The sequence below is a fragment of the Melanotaenia boesemani genome, chromosome 18 (genome assembly GCF_017639745.1).
Source record: "Melanotaenia boesemani isolate fMelBoe1 chromosome 18, fMelBoe1.pri, whole genome shotgun sequence".
NCBI classification, from domain to species: Eukaryota; Metazoa; Chordata; class Actinopteri; order Atheriniformes; family Melanotaeniidae; genus Melanotaenia; species Melanotaenia boesemani.
In genome coordinates this window covers 8,036,646-8,053,529 of record NC_055699.1, presented here as the reverse complement: position 1 = coordinate 8,053,529, position 16,884 = coordinate 8,036,646, and the positions used below count along the sequence as shown (strand labels likewise).

The 16,884-nt window shown below is 37.3% G+C and overlaps 1 protein-coding gene across 1 annotated transcript in view; it reads right to left on the bottom strand.

The window, feature by feature from the left end:
- The window catches only part of cdh7a (cadherin 7a), a 143,369-nt gene that overhangs the window by 58,428 nt on the left and 68,057 nt on the right, over positions 1-16,884 (bottom strand). Inside the window, exon 4 of the mRNA XM_041969076.1 lies at positions 5,266-5,385. Coding sequence (XP_041825010.1) covers positions 5,266-5,385 — 120 coding nt within the window. The remainder of the gene's footprint in view (positions 1-5,265; positions 5,386-16,884) is intronic.

Genomic DNA, 16,884 nt, shown 5'->3' with positions numbered 1-16,884 from the left:
TAAGCTTGCTCAACATTTTTAAAACAGCTTTATATTCCTCTGACTGAACCATTTCAGAGTGAAGACTAAAACCAGACCAGTGTGTTTTATTTTGCCACTGAGAGGGTATTTATAATAGGCTACTCGGAGATTGCTGTGCTTTAACAAAATGTAATCCACCTTTCCTGGCAGCAGCTGTGTTCTCCGTTCCTGGACTACAAATCCGGCGGCAGAAAACTCTGCTGCGCAAATACCAGCGTAAAATAAACTTTCATATATTTTCTCTGTGTTGTTGTAGTATATTCAGATGATAAAACAACAATATAATAAAAAAAGAAGACTTGGAAGGAGGAACAGCGGTGCAGTAGGCTATGGCACACGTTAACGTTAAAAGCACACTGCTTGTTGTAAATACTTGGTTTATGCTTTAAGAGGTAAATATTTTGGTTAACATGTTGAAGAAATATCGTTGTTTCTTTTTTCATCTCTTGCTATGCTATTGAATTTGGCAACATTAACATGGAAATTCACTGCATTAGGACCAGACTAGCCTACTGAATTTCTGGTAGCATGACAACACAAACTGGACTCGTTTGACCACTCTTACCCAATGTGCAACAATCACAAAACTGGGTCACTTGTTCAGCTGCCTCATTGCGGCTCATTTACGTATCAATCCACAGTCAAAGTGGTGGTGGAGGAGCCTAAGAGATGGTAATTTTCTGGAGCAAGTGCGAATGTTGAAGAAGGCGCATGTTCAAGTTGGGGGCTGCATACAGTACCTTTTGGAATGGTAATCAGAGCGTGTCGGGGAATAGCCCACCTGGAGGGGTGACGTAATCGGGATTCCCGGCGAGCAGGAAGTCGCAGCACAGCGAGTGTTGGATGTCCCCCCGCGATTAGACACATTGAAGTGGAAGAAATTATCTCCGATCCTGCGTGGGGCTTTTATCTGTCGCCCTGTCTTCTTATGGAGGTGAAATAAATAATATGAGAATAAAATAACCCTTCCTAGCTACCTCAAACAGATTCTGTGTTGCTTGATCCAAATCTGATTTGTCTATGTTAATAATGCTAATATTAAAAGATTAATCAGTATGATAAATACATCCTATTGAGAATAGAGCTAGGGGCTGTGATCCAGTATTTGAAAGGTTTTATTAACCTACTAGCATTCATTTCTGAATAAAACAATTGGCAGCGCACAAGCATGTTACAATTTCACATTCCACGTCAAACGATAATTATGTATTAAGTTTTATGCATTTTTATGAATTGTGACTGGCCATCAGAGGTGCTTTGAGTGGCACCTCTGCCGGTCAGTGTAAATTCAGATAAAATCTGACAGACTACGGGCGATGAGAAGTCTGTGAGAGAAGCGCCATCTTCTGGGTCTACCCTATATTACAAGGAATGGGTGGAGTTTGATTAAAACATCGACACTCCCAGGAGAAGGAGGGGGCCTCTCTGGCGGCTGGAAGTTGGAAGGCAGCTGGCTGGAACTGGAATGGAACTGGGCTGGAAGCCGGCAGGTATTCGGCTGGCTTTCAGCTTGGATGGGAACTTTTAAACCGCTACTACTGTAGCAATTAAAGGTCAGGATTTAGACCGAAGTACACACAAGCACAACAATTAATGCCACATGTTGACTGGCTCAATAAGCAGATGTTTCCTGACACTTCCTCCATGTCGTCTGTATAATATGTCCATACTGTGACTGCTGCTCATTGCACTTCTCCAAAGTGGCCATGTACACCAGCCAATGCAGTTAAGTATATGTTTTAGTGTTAAAGCTTCCAGTATTGGCTTACTCTGGCACAACATGATGTTTTAAACCACCACTTTGAGCTTACTTGTTCAAGTCAAGTAAATAACAAGGCCAGGGGCAGTGAGTGAATGAGTAGCATGTAATTTCACGGATAAGTTACACATAGATAAAGTTCCTACTTTACAAAGTCAGTCAAAATCATAGCTTATGTGTCTAATTGCTTACTCTTGGATAATGTTTTGGCTTACAGAATGATGAAGAACCTGATCAGTAACCATGTTCAGCTGCTTGATTACTGGCTGAGTTCATGGAATAAAAGGAACAGTGAAAAACAGTGAAGTATAAACTCTTAAAAGTGCCAAATCAACCTCCCCTTAAGAAAAGGTGATCACAGCATTTTAACATCTTAATTAGCCCACAGAAGTTTTAGCTTCTGAGCAAGTTGAGAGACTTCGCTTGTAATTAAAGATTTGCAACCTAGAATAAGTCCCAGAGGAACTCACTGGAGCTTAAAGAGTAGCAATAAGAAACTTTTTTTTTTCATTTAGAGTATATAAAACATGTAAATCTTCTCCTCACAACATGTTAACACGGAAATGTTCGCTAATGAAAGAGTCAGCGGGAGGCTTCATTAGCTGAAGGGTCTCAAGAAAGTGAAAAACAGCATAACAAGTCTGTGATACTGAGTGGGCTTCACCCATGTCTATAAATCCAACACAGCAGGAACTTATTTATTTTCTTGTGAGGTACATTATTTTTCCAGAATGCTCAACTCCCTTCCAGTGGTTAGTCTTATTGGATGTTTACAGTGAACCTTACGGGTCACAGAGGAGTTTGTTTTGTCGAGCGTCCCACTTATTTCTGTGTCTGCCTGAGTGTGAAAAATAAGCCACATAAATCCCTGCATTGCAGTGGCTTTCACCAGTTCATGAATTGTAACTGCATCAATAAAAATCGCAGTAATGTGTGTATGCGTTGCTGCTTGAAGCAGAGGATGAAACCTAATATTATGGAATGGCCCATATTTTTCTGTTTTCTTGCAAGAGTGCTTTGCATGAGGTAGCTGAGTCTCGGCAGGGCAGTGGCTAATGAGCCAGATATGAAGATGTGGCGAGGATTGCTGCTGCTCTTTTCTCAGGATAAAACGTCCCACAAGTCAACAAACTACCTCACATTCCATTTTACAGCCTTTATTTTTTTACCCCTTTTTTTAGAGACTTTCAAGTGTTTTTTCTTCTTCTAATTTTAATGCAGATATCTTTATTACACCAAAACTTCATCACTTGCAAGAGTTAAGTTTACTGCCTCATTATCTGGAGTTTCACTGCAAATGTCCTTAGCTGCTGAAGACAAAATTAAAGTGTGAATCATGTTTTTACTGCCAGCATCGAGGGACTAAATTCAGATGTATGTGGAATGCTGTTAGCCACACCATGTATAATTTGAAAGAGAAAAAGAAATCTTACAAACAAAAAGATTTTTTTTTTCTTTTTCTCTGATGAAACACGTTTCAAGTGATTTAAAGCTGCAGCCCAACTTGGGGTCCCCGGGCTAATTTCTTAAAGGCCAGAGAATCAATAAGCTCTACCTTTGCAGCTTCTATTTACATCAAATTAAAAGAGGAGAAAATATTTTGTCACTTATTATGGATAATAAACATAATATTTAGTCAAACTAAATATTGACGCATTGATGTGCGTTATGTGTGTTTTACAGAATTGTGAAGGTGGACTTCTGAACAGGTTTTTATTGATTTTCTGCTCAGGATTGTGGGATGTGTCTAAAATCACAAATCTATGATGCAGTGGGTTTGTGCATGAGAGTTAAACAAACACAGCCCCACACCAATAATAATAATAATAATAAAACTAGACCCACATTAGCCTCACAATAGCAACTGGCCAGTTAACTTTTCTGCTTTCTTCATGGAAATATTTCTTCCCTGGATGCCAGAATTTGCAGGATTTTGTTTCTTTACTTGAATGAGATGGAATAATGACAACAAGAAAAACTGAAAAGTGAAGCTGAAATGGAGCAGTATCACAGACCTGGGTAAATACCAACAGATCCAGCAGTGCTTTGTAGAGATTAAAGGGCATCACAATGATTCAGAGCACCAAAGCTTCCGGAGTAACTACGATCAGTCGATGTTCTATAGATTAACTTTGTGCAGAGATGCAGTGACAGAGAACCCAGAATCACTACCAGCTCATCCATTAAATACTTTAAAAAGCTAGACTTAACTGATGCACCTTTATGCTTTTGCAACCACTGGACTAAGTCTTGCATCAGTGTCATTTTCACTTTATCCTGATGTATGCTGGATGAGTCCTTGATGGACAAACTTGTCATTAATTGTTGGTTTTTACAATTTACCATTGTTTGTATTTTAGTCCACAGGTGAAGGTGATTAAAATGTTTAATATCTGCAGCATGAATTTCCAATTTCACATCTAAGCAGTTTGCTGTGATTGAATTGAACTTTGCCCTATTTGCCCTGTGGCTTCATTAGAGCTAATCTAAGAACTGTCAATCACTATGTTTTATGGACACACCCCCAGTATCTCAGAGCAGAGAGTACTGTTTATTTATCTAGTACCTAATTTTATTTACTTGATAGCTATTTATAACAATTGGTTACCAAATCATTTGTCTGTGATGTGACAAACTGTAGGTGTATCCAGATTGGATTTATTTAGATAAAACTATTTATGTAAAATCTAACGTGTGACAGCTTCATCTTCATCATTTTGCTTCATCTAATGCAAAATGAAGCCATTGTTAAAAGGTAGGCATAGTCATGTAATGATTGTTGTGCATTGAGCATGTAGTCTTTTTCCATTGTGAAATTGCTGTTTAACACGTTTACCAATGTTCTTATTTTATTATTATTATTATTATTTTTTCTTTCTTTCTTTTCTTCTTTTTTACCAATACCATCTCACATTAACTTTAAGAATATGTAATAGCTACAATAAATTAAATAAAATTAATGTTTTTTTTTTTTTTTTTTTTACCCCAGTCTGTAAAATGAATGAGTGGATCAACTAAAAAAAAATATATATATATATATATATATACTCCATCTATGCTTTTAGTCTATTGATTTTTTTATTTATAATTGGAATGGATGAGGCTGTATTTAATCAAACTTGAACTAAAACAGTTTCTTCCATTGCAAAGTTCTCTAAAATGATTGCTGAGCTGGTGATTTATACATAAATTTAACTTCAATGAAATTTTTAATCTCATCTGTAAAATGTCAGATTTGGTTATGGAAAAAGCAACAGAGTGTCAAATGGAAACACATCCTTATAAGTATTAGAAAAAATAGTGAAGCTAGACAAACATCATCTAGCTATAATTCTATAGAACTGATGTATGAATAAACAGTTTGATGAGTCCATTTAGAATCAGTTTAAGGAGTTTAGATGAAACTGTAAACAAAGAAATGGTCATACTCTCTGGATTTAATTGTGTGCATCAAACTGTGAACTTGTGAGATTAATAACACCTACCTGTCTTTGGCTCCACTGAGAAGTATGGCTGACCGTGGATGATGCTGTAGACCACCCTGGCACTGTTCCCATATGTTGGGTCATCTGCATCTGTGGCTGCTACTTGCACCACCATGGTTCCTGTGGGTAGACAGACGTTCATTAGTTTCCAAGACAACAACCACAGGCCGAGTCAAACAGAGCTAAATGTGGAAATAGTCATTTCAAGAGAGCGTGTGACCAATTCTCACTGAAAAGCAAGAGAGGGAAGTGATGAAAATTTAACTTCTGAGGAGCTATAAAATCTTATTAGTCATTGTTTTCACACTGTCTTTCGTTATTAAGATGGGTGTTTACTTTAGTTTTCTAATTCATTGTATGAAAAACCATTTGAGTGAGTTAAAAGTAGTTTTTACAGAGTTGTCACAAAGCCGAAACATCTGACACGTGCTGTGTGGGGCTGCAACACTTTCAGTCGTTGCCAAAACTCAAAGAGAGACTGGAGCAGGATTAAAGTGTAACTTCAAGCCTTTAGAGATCATTTCATCACCATTATTGGACATTTGCTTTGCACAGATCAGTTAGCAAAACACCCTTTCATTGAGTTTGCAGCTCATCTTTGTATTTAAAAGTCACTTCATCCCACCAAAGACAACAAAGCTAAGTCACTCCATCTTTCCCACTGAAATCCAAAAAACTGCAATTCTCTGTGGGTTTTTAGAAACGTCAAAGAGTTTAAATTTGTCCTCCAGCAATGACAACGGAGGACCGCAATGCTTTCTTTGGTAACTGATGCTGTGTACTGATACATCTCAATTAAGAGTTTCATGACACAAAGTTACATAAAAACAGTTGGAAAATAATTTGTTTTTCATTTTTGTTGTTTAAAACTTTAGCTCTAGCTTGCACAGATGGCTGCCCATCTAGGTACCGATTAAGAGTCTAAAAATCTGTGAAGTATATGATTCTGCAGGATGGAAATCATAAGAAATTAAATTACATCTTGAGGCAGCAGCACAACTAAAGCATTGGAGCACAAACAACACAACAAAAACAGTTTGGGAAGCTCTGTCAGTTTTTTTTGTATTCGTGAACAGTAAAATGATATTGAGCTGACATAGTCTTCATGGAATGCAAAGGGTCTTTGGAGACTTTAAATTTAATGAAAATAGTATTTTCTATCTATAAAGAACACACTTAGTGACTGGGGCCATGCAAAAGGACATCTTTTAATATACCATTAATTATTTCTATAACTTAAATTTTTATCAAACACCTTAATTATTAATTCAGGTGTTTGCTATGTAAGCCAAAGATCTCTTTCATAAATGTAAAAAGGCACAAAACAAACCAATATTAATTCCAAAAAACCTTTATTGACAAACTTTGTATGATTTAGGTTCATTTCAGGCCTCCCCTGACTACGTGCCGAAGTGTCCTTGGGCAAGGCCCTGAACCCCATGTTAACTCCCGATGTGTCTATCAAGGTATGAATGTGTGTGACAGGCTAAAAAGCACTTAGTATAATGACAATAGAAGTGCTGTATGAGTGTGTCGGTGAATGTGACATGTAGTGTAAGAGCGCTTTGAGTGGTCAACACGTGACTAGAAAAGTGCTATATAAGTACAGTCTATTTTGTTATGAGTTGCCTTATTGAGTAACTGAGTAATTTTATATTCAGTTCAGTTCAGTTAAGTGAGTGCAAATTACCGCAGTACCATGTAATCATTACATTGTGCTCTGTGAATCAGAAACCAACTTCATGACTATGTCAGGCGCTGCGGCGCCCTGTCGTGTTTTGTGAAACAAATTGTTTTTATTCATTTTTTTCAGTTAATTGAACTGCATAAAGCCAGTACCGCTAACGGACGGATTGACAATGTTGCTAAGTGATGTAGAGCTGTAATACACGGGACAACACTGAGAAGATGATGCTCCAAACTGACCAGGGAAGAGTTGAGAGATGCAGCTGGAAAAGGGGCACTACATTTAGTCAGTCAGCCCTGTCCTGGTAGCTGGTACTTGACAATGAGCGCTGTATTGATTAATCAAATAAAATAAATACCAAGTATTTGAATTTAGTTTTTTTCTTGTATAATTGTCCTTTCAAGTGAGGGACACTTGTATGATGACAAAAATAAAGGAGGACTCGAATATGCTCTACAAACAGAGAGAAGAGTGTTTTTCTCTGGAAGCAGTGGCTACAGTAGACGTGGACAGGAAGAAAGGAAATGATAGTTCAGGGAATATTCTTTAAATTTTAGCACTGACCTTCAGCAGCCACGCATTGAACATTTAGACAAGTTGCCATCTCAACAATCAACGGCAACTTTACCAGAACCTTCAGCCTGTTAGTTGTGCATGTCTGCAGCTGAAACAGCCTCTCAGTTACTGCATCCACACCATACAGTAAACAGTCATCAATGATTGTGTGGTTTTTCAGCTAAAAGAGCAATGTGCCAAAGATCCTGTACCATCTTCTAATGAAAGTCAGACAATTCTTCTGGGATTTCTATTGGCTTAAAACCTTCATTTCCATCACAAGGCAACAAGCTAAAGAACAGGCAGGCTCCACAGTTCCCCCCTGCTGTTAGTGACCTGCTCAGTGTCAATTTTACCACTAATATCGACTCAGAGTTGATTGACCAATAGGCGAAGATCTGCCCCAAGACATGCTTTGAAAGGCTGCCCCCCTCATATACGTAATTAGGCAGAAATGCATACTGAAATGAAAAAGGAGACAGAAAAAAAAATACGCTTGGAAAAATAAATAGGCAAAGAAAATGTAAGATTGGAAATAATGAGGACGTAAATATGACTGTGAATAAAAAAGTACCAATAAATAAATAAATAAAATAAATGATAATTTTGGGAATAAGAACATAAAAGAGGAAAACAATACAGAAAAAAATACAGGCAGGAAGAAAATTTAAATAATAATAATAAAAAAAAATCCAACAAATAAATAAATTAAACAAACTGAAAACTACATGAAAAAGTAAATACATAGAAATGTTAACACAAAGTTACATTAAAACAATTGAAAATGGCAAAAGAAATATAAATTAATGTCATGTTTTATAGGTTTCTTAATGGACAAACTATTTTTTGTTTATTTATTTTTTATAATTTCTTGGCACATTAATTAGTTTATTTAGCCATTTTTATATTTCTGTATTTATTTTAATTTTGTTAGTTTCGGTCCTCCATAATTTGGTGCCTTACTGCCACCAACTGAGTGTGGACCAGAATGTTACATGCAACAACTGAGTGGTTAATTGTCTAATATAGCAAATGAGTCATTGTGCAGGCAGCCATCCTCTGGATGTAATGTTTGAAAAGTTTCAGAATGTTCATAAGTAAGCAGGATAAAGTGGTTTTTGGAAGCTTTGGTTGTAGATTTAGCGTTGTAACAAGGCACCTGCATGACCAAAATCAGCTTCTCTTCTCCCATAATGCCAAATTTGGATTGTTAATATGGCAGGAGTAATAACTTTCTAAATAAATATGAAACATTTAAATAATACATTTAAATTAATTAAAAAATAAACTTGTTACAGTTGCCAATAAAAGTGTTAGTCATTGCAACTGGGCTGCATTTAGAAAAGAATATGATTTTTTTTTTTTTTTTTTTTCATTTATTTTCTTAATGCCACTGCACAGTCATAACACAGCTTAACATGTTCCTCTGAGGTTTACAAATTCCAAAAAATGAATTGTCTAACTCTACAAATAACTAAATCTTAGAGTAAGCTCAGCCAGTGGATAAATTTGAATATGAGCAGCCTTTGTGGAAATAAATGAAAGCAGTTGGCAACCAACCAAAGCTGGCATGTTAATGACAAGTGCAAAGAAAAAAGAGTTACCAGACAGTAACCTTATGACAGAAACAAGCAGCAAGACTCACAACATCAAGCCAAAAACAAATGACTTCTCAAACTTATATTTATTAATGGCCAGCGATCAGTGTCTGTGTTAACATGTACCATTTTTAAACAGGTTTTCAATCCAATAAGAATACTAATCTCTTAATGGATACACCTCAGTCAAATCAGACTGATCTCCTCCGGCTTAATCAGAACAATTCTTTAAAAATGATCAGTAGCAAGGCCGGCTTTACGCAGGGGCAAGAGGGGGCAGTGCCCCCTCAAACAAACATTCTGCCCCCTCAATCAAATGCGCCGAAATGGGCAAATCTCTCCAAACGCTCTCTCCCCTCTGTACTGAACTCTGTGTGTCGGAGCTTCACAGGATCCATTGTACTGTCTTCAACAAGTCCTTCCCACCACCACAGAAAACAACCAATCAGTGTTTAGTATGCAAATGAGTTGACATACAGCCTGATCTTGCGGTGTCATATTTCTCCCCCTCGTAGAGAGAGCGGCTGCTGAGCTCCAGCGGTAAAACTTATAGAGTAAAGCTCTGTTAAATGTGTTGTAGCGATACTGAATAAATACTTATAATAACAGACGTATTTATTGCATCTATTCTGTCAACTGGGGTTTGTTTCTGTTCTATTTAAACGTGTCTACGCCTGTTAGTAGGAGCAGTGATCAATCACGCACGGGCCATAGATGTGACTGCCTCCTCGGTACAATACAGACTGAGGGAAAACGAGCTGCGCATATGAGACCCCTCAAGCTCCGCCCAGCCTTTAGTTCAGCATGCTAGTTTGAAGAAAAAAATAACAGAAAGTTTCACTCTACATTCCCGCTGCTTTCAGCAGTTCAGCTCAGAGCTTTATGTATGCCTTGTTGGTTCTTAAAATTTTGATGAAGGATCATTTAGTTTTTACTCATTTTCATTTATTATTATCATTATTTCCCCCTGAAGGTTCACTGCCTTATTTTGGTAGGGGGTTTAATTTTTTGCTCTGTTATTGTTGTGCTTGATAGTTATGATTCTTTAATCATTATGGTCTATATACAGACAGAAACAAACACACAGATAGTTGAGTTTATTGTTATTAGTTTCAAATTTATTCAAAATGCTTAGACATCTAATGGCTGTCCAATAGGGCAATTGTTATTTTGTTGGTTGTTAAAGCTTTGATAATGGATCATTCTTTTCTTTTTTCTTACTTCATTTTGTTATTGATATTTTCTGTTCCCCCCCTGAGGGATTGCCACCTTATTGTGGTCAGGGGGTTTGCGTGCCTCAGTGACTCTAAGAGCTATACCAGCAGGAGCTTTGGTTTCAGGTGGGACACCCAAGCTGGACAGGTCTTAGAGTAGAGGCCTGACAAAGTGCAATCCATTTCTTTGAAGTTGGACTCCACTAACAGCACAGTTCCGTTAAAGAAACACTTAAAAAACAACAACAAGAAAATGCTGAAGTATGTACTCATAATGCCCCCTTCAAATTTATGCCTGCCCCCTCATGTATGCATTCCTAGAACCGGCCCTGATCAGTAGAGGTGGTTTAAACATTTTGATTATGTGATCAGTAGGAAAATGTTATCATGCATTCAGTTAATCCAATTATTTATTTCCGACTGGAAGAAATGTGTTGTTCCTTTCATGTTTTAATCACATTAGAGTAATGATGCAATGAGTTCCAGGAAGTTGGAAACATGGCCACAGAAAAACTAAAGGTGTATGTAACTTGTTGGAAACAGTAGAATAGTTAATGTTAACGAATCATTTGATACTGCTTCATTCTTGATCAGTAAAATTAGCCTCAGCCTACGGGTCTTTTCCTGGACGGGACACAGAGTGAACTGAACTGTAAAGGTCCTCATTCACTCGCCATTTCCATTGTTATTTCTTCCCAAACTACTACGGAGCCCCCCATTTTCAAATGTCAAAAGATTAAAGTGTTTTGCAGCCCATAAACATAAAATGTTTTCAGTCTTCTTAATTACATATTTTATTGTTTGTTTTCTCTGTCCAGCAGTTTGATCGACTGTAATTGATATTCGGTGCTTTACAACTGAATTTGATTGATTACTTATTTCAAACTGTGCTTTATCACCTATGAAACAAAGCCAGTACAGCAGTTTTAAAGCTCAAAGAGCTCCTACTTCACACACACAGTAGTTTGTCCATTCAGAGACACCGTAGTAAAAATGGTGGCACAAGTATAGCAGCTACCATTTATGTAGTAAATGGATCATTCTTAGAGAATAATAACATGGTGAAGTGATTACATATCAATAGAAACACAGATTTTAAAAATAAATAAAACTTTTCTCTCACTGACATTTGATTTCCAAATCCAAATAACTTCATAAATCCAAACAACAGAAACGTGAAAAATAAGATAATTAACTATTCGAATGTTATTGTATTACAAATATAGATTTTAATGTGTAACCACAATGACTAATTTTAATTATATTAATGCTGGATTACTTATATAACCGTATTGTTTTATTTATACATTTTTAATAACCAAAATCTGAATCAGTATGAAGAAGAATATTTTCAACCAAAAGATGAAGTTTAAGCAGAAAGAATCATAACCTGAAATCAGTCAAACTAGCTGACATAAAGAATTCTAACATCAGGAGAAAACTGACACTGTACACTGTCAACATACAAAGCATGATTGTCCAGCAGTGCCCCCTTAAACCCCCAAACTTCCGCCCAGCTTCCAAGAAGGAAATTTGTTCTCAAACTCAACAGTGAACTCTGCTGACAGCTGACAGCTGTTAAATCTGAGTATACAGTACGTTATTGTCCTCTCCCACACTTCCTCTAAGGCAGGGAGGAGAACATCAAACATCTTCTTCTGCGCTCGTCTTTATATGTACCAACTCTGGTGACTTAAACTGACAGCCTCAGGATGTGAGGCAGAAGAACGTTTGAAGATTTTACTGAGAAAACATAATCAGTGACAATCAGTGCCAATCATTTTCAATAGGCCATTTAATATGGTATAAATTAGCCTTGTTACGCCAACTGGGTTCATATAATAGGTAAAGATTTGTTTTTCTTTTTTTTTGTGCGTGTGACTGGTTGGAGGGCTACTACTTTATTGTCAAATAATTGACATTAATCTGATAATCAGTCAGAAAAGACTTGAAATAAATGGCTAAATTACTACAACACCCCCCCAATGGTTCAGCCCATAGCTGTTGGACTGTACAGCAGTGTTGGTCTTAAAGCTGACGCCTCCAGCGGTCTCGTGCTTGGCAGCAGCGTAATCATCAACAGCAGAGATTGTTAAAATAACCTTGAAAACAGCATTCGCAGGGTGCACGGCTTTTCTATAGTCTGTCACAAGAACAGCCGGCTGATGCCTGAATATTCCACTTTACCTGACAAAGCCTGAGTCACTCTTTGAGCGTGACAGGAAGTGCTGTCTTACAAGTTGGTTATATTTTACTTGGAGACAAACATCCTAATAAAAATCTCACTTTCTAACATGAGATGTATTTTACAGGCTTTTACAGAATGAAGTGATCATGGAAATTGAAGATTAGATGCCTCCGTTCTGGCTGTAAAGCAGAATTAACAGGTTCTGGCCCTGGATGTGAACAATATAATGAAATGGGGGAAAAAAAAAAAAGAAAAATAAAAGGTTGGAGAAGAAGGAGAAGTTATCACCAGGCTGGTTGTAGAAGGACACCTAGATTATATCATCACCTCTTAGTCATGACAGGTTATATTACAGGTAGTTTAAAACACCAAGGTCACAGGATGACCGTATGAACAAGAACTCAGGCGGCGGCTGAATCTCGATTATGGGTTGATAGTTAAAATCTCTTCATGCAAGGTGCAGTAGACGAGGCTGTAAATTAATATTCAGTGTAGGATCTTGTGAGGCAAAGGTTTTACAGGATTATTTTCAAGCTGTTTTCGACACTTTGTTTCCCCAATGAGTCTAACAAACATTCTCTTAATAGTGTGTCAGCTGGATGTAAAAATATAGTATCCTAGTGATCCTTTCTGCTCCACTAGGCTGACATCTGCTGCTCACTTTGCCACGTCAGTATCCCCTGTCATGAGTCTGGCTTTGTTCCTTAGTTTGCTTATGTTTCACGTTTTTGGTCTTGTCAATGTTTTTGGTTTATGTGTTTTGGTATTGAAGGTCAGTGTGCTTGGTTTCAGTCCGTTAGTGCACCTGGTCTAATTATTCATTCACATCACCTGTGTCTAGTTTGTCTTTCTGTGTATTTAAGTCCATGGTTTTCAGTTCCTCCTTGTGGGTTCATTATTTGCTGATGCTTTCGATTCCTATTTTTTTTTTTTTTTTTTTTGGTGTTATATATATATACTTGCAATGGTTTGCATCCTGCCTCACCTGCCTGCATTTGGTTTCCACAGATTTTTGTGACATCCCCTTGATGTTTGTGATGGACCCAACCCTTTTTTTTTATTTATTTTATTTATTCTCTGTAGCTGTGTAGAAGCTTCCTAATCAATTCTGTATCTTCGGTGAAAAGCCGTCATCTGCCAGTAATGAAAATAAATGTGGCATACTTAATTTAAAGCAGAGACAGGTATTCTGTAGGCACATACAGACTGCATGCAACTGTCATTTGGAATATGCATTTATGATTGCACTCTCACATTGTTAGTGTTTCGAGGAATGAGATTCAATATAGGTTTACAGGCAAATGTTATATTAATATACTTTAGTTTGTGTATGTTTTCACATAAAAAGGTAATGTCGAAATTCAAGTATAATGTAAGTACCTATTTCCACATATGCAATGCATTGTTGGACTTTCTACTTGGAAGAGCAGTGAGCTCATTTCTTAAATTTCAAGAGTGGGCATTTAACAATTCGACCACCTCTCTGGTACAAATTCTGCATAATATCAGAATGGGGAATGTTTAAGTTTTTATGTATGTGACTTGATCAAATCCAGCAGGATAAAAACATTAGAAGGTAAAGAAAAATGGTAATTTAACACAAATCTGCCAGCAACAATCCACAACTTCAGAGCTAACACAGTTTGTAAAGGTCTGTCAAGAAGAGCCAACGCAGATATGAGCCTACAACACCAAAGAACTACAAGAGACCGCTGCTCACCGAGTAAACCACATGGACCATTTTTGAGTTGGCAGAAAACATCTGACACCAACATGGTTCTTTTGTTTGTTACTGTACATGTGAACATTCACATGAGGTTCTCTGAGAACTGATGATTAATATTTCAAACAAGAAAATACATCCATTGCCCACTGAAATCCACCCACATTTGCAATCTACTTATACAGTATGTGATTTGTTTTCTTAAAACCTAATATTTTTTCTGTATAGAAAATGAGCAATCTCAATGCAAGTTGTTCAAAGATGTGCTTATTTTATCAAATATGTTTCACATTTCTATGTTTTGTCTCTGAACTAAATGACGGCTGAGCTGAAAATATTTGGTGAGTCCACCACAAGGTGCAAAGCATTAATTATCCTCTGAAACAGAGAGACCAAGCTGGATTAGATTACATCTTTAAAAAAGCCGCAAAAAAACCAGGAACAGCACTCTTTGGAAAGTTAAAACTACAATCAACTTGCATCAGAATGACTGGAAGAAAGAAGATTTTCAGCAGCTCATGATGTTGAGCATACCACATCATCAGTAAAACATGTGGAGGCGTTGTGATTGCATGCATGGCTTCCAATGTCACTGTGTCATTAGTGGTTATTGATGATGCGACAGGAGACAGAAGCAGCCAAATGAATTTTGAAGCGTACAAGGATGTTCTGTCTGCTCAGAGGCAAAGCTGTTTAGATGATGCACAGTGCAGATGGACACTAATCCAGTACTGTGAAAGCAAACAAGGAGTTTTTGAAGTTAAGGAAATATTATTCACTTATGTTAGTCTCTTAGAATGTAAAACTTAAGTCAGTAATGAACTGTAGGGCATTGGGGTTCAGCTATGTAACTAAACAGCTGCAGAAAAGGCCTGGCAGGGTATCACAAAGGGCGAAACCCAGTGTTTGGTGATGTCCATGGGTTCCATTGATCAGGCAGTCATCAAACCCATATTGTAGGATCAACAATGTATTAGAAATGGAATTGTGTTTATAGTTGTTCAATTATATTTTAGCTCTGAAAATGAGGATTTGACATAATAAAGCGCTTTAATTTGGATGTGAATCCACTGAACTGTGTTTGGTAAATAGTTAAGATGATAAAAAAAACAAGTGTTAGTGTTCAAATATGTCCAAGCTTGACCATCTATCCCAAGGTGAGTCTATAACTCATTTATTATATCCACTTTAGGATAAACTAAAAGTAATAGCACCTCTGAAGCTATGCTGTTTTCCTCAGTAATCAACATATGGTTCAGTTTAAACTGTTTGTATTAAATCCTGCTTGTCTAACTTATAACCCATAAAGGAAAGTAACAAAAGACACCCAAAACCTTCACTTGCAATAAAAATAAATAAATAAAAATAACTTTCTATATAGTGGAAGGCGTAGGCATTTCCAGAATTAAATGACTGTATCCCATCCTTGATCTGTGCTCTCATGAATTAGACAGAAAATATGACATCTGGATATAGGACTGAAGAGTAGTAAATTCAAGGGCTGTGGCCTTGAGTTGACATTATATTCCCTATGCTTGTAATGAGCCCTCAAACTGTTCCTCTGGCCCTACGTTGTGCAGCTGGAGAGAGCCAGACTTCATGATTGTCACACCTCTAGCTGTCCTCGAGCTCTCTTGTCTTTTATTTGACATCTCGGCTTTGATTAAGACAAAAGCCTTCAGAGATCCTTGGGCCACAAGGTCTCGCTGTATATGGACGGTCTATGCCTCTAATTACTTTAATTAATTAAATTCAAGATTTTCTCTAAATTGAACCCATTCATCAGTGGTCCAAAGCTGTGACCATTAATGATTTAAAGACATCTATAAAGGAATTATTGAGGACAAGAGGTGCTTGGCCCTTCGTGCCTTCTTTACTGCATTGATAATTGCTTTGAGCAGATATTTACAAAGAGAGCCAATGCTTTATACTCCTGCTGTTCTCACAACTTGTGATGAAGACCTTCACAGAAGGTGGAAGAGTAAATAAAGTGCCAGGGGTGACCCTGCATCTCAATGCTAGTGGTGTGAACTGGTCCTCCTCTGTGGTTCGGGTACCAAGTTGCTGTCTTATCTTGGGCTGGACACAAGACTCCAAGTCCTTGTACTCTAATCCTCTGGTTCCTTAAGCCGGAGCTCTGTACCTCCCGTTGACAGTCAGCTGTGTAATCCTTTAGAGATCTCTTTGCCTGTGCTGCTTCCTTTGGAATGCCTCCCTGTGTGACTGTGTGCTGGCTAAAATTTTCATTCTGTACTTGAGCATTCTAAAAATACCACAACACCTTTTTTTCCTCTAAATTCCACTGGGATGATGTACTGAGATGTTGTGTTTTACTTATATCACAGTATAGGTACTTTGTATATATAATCACCTGTAATACATGTGACAGGAGTGGTAAAAAGTAATTTAACTTCAGTGACCGAAAACAAGATCCAGCTCCCAATGATTTGTTGAAGCTATATTGCACCTTCCAGCACTTCTTTGCCCAGCACAAGCAGCTGACAGATATATTTAATTCAGGAGTTCTTCAGGAATATGACTTTAAATGAAAGCAATCACTCCATGATAGTTGGAAACTGAAAACTGTTCACTCAGCTCCAAAAACCACATTACGTACCGCAAATTTAAAGAGCATCATAGTTTAAGTTATGTGA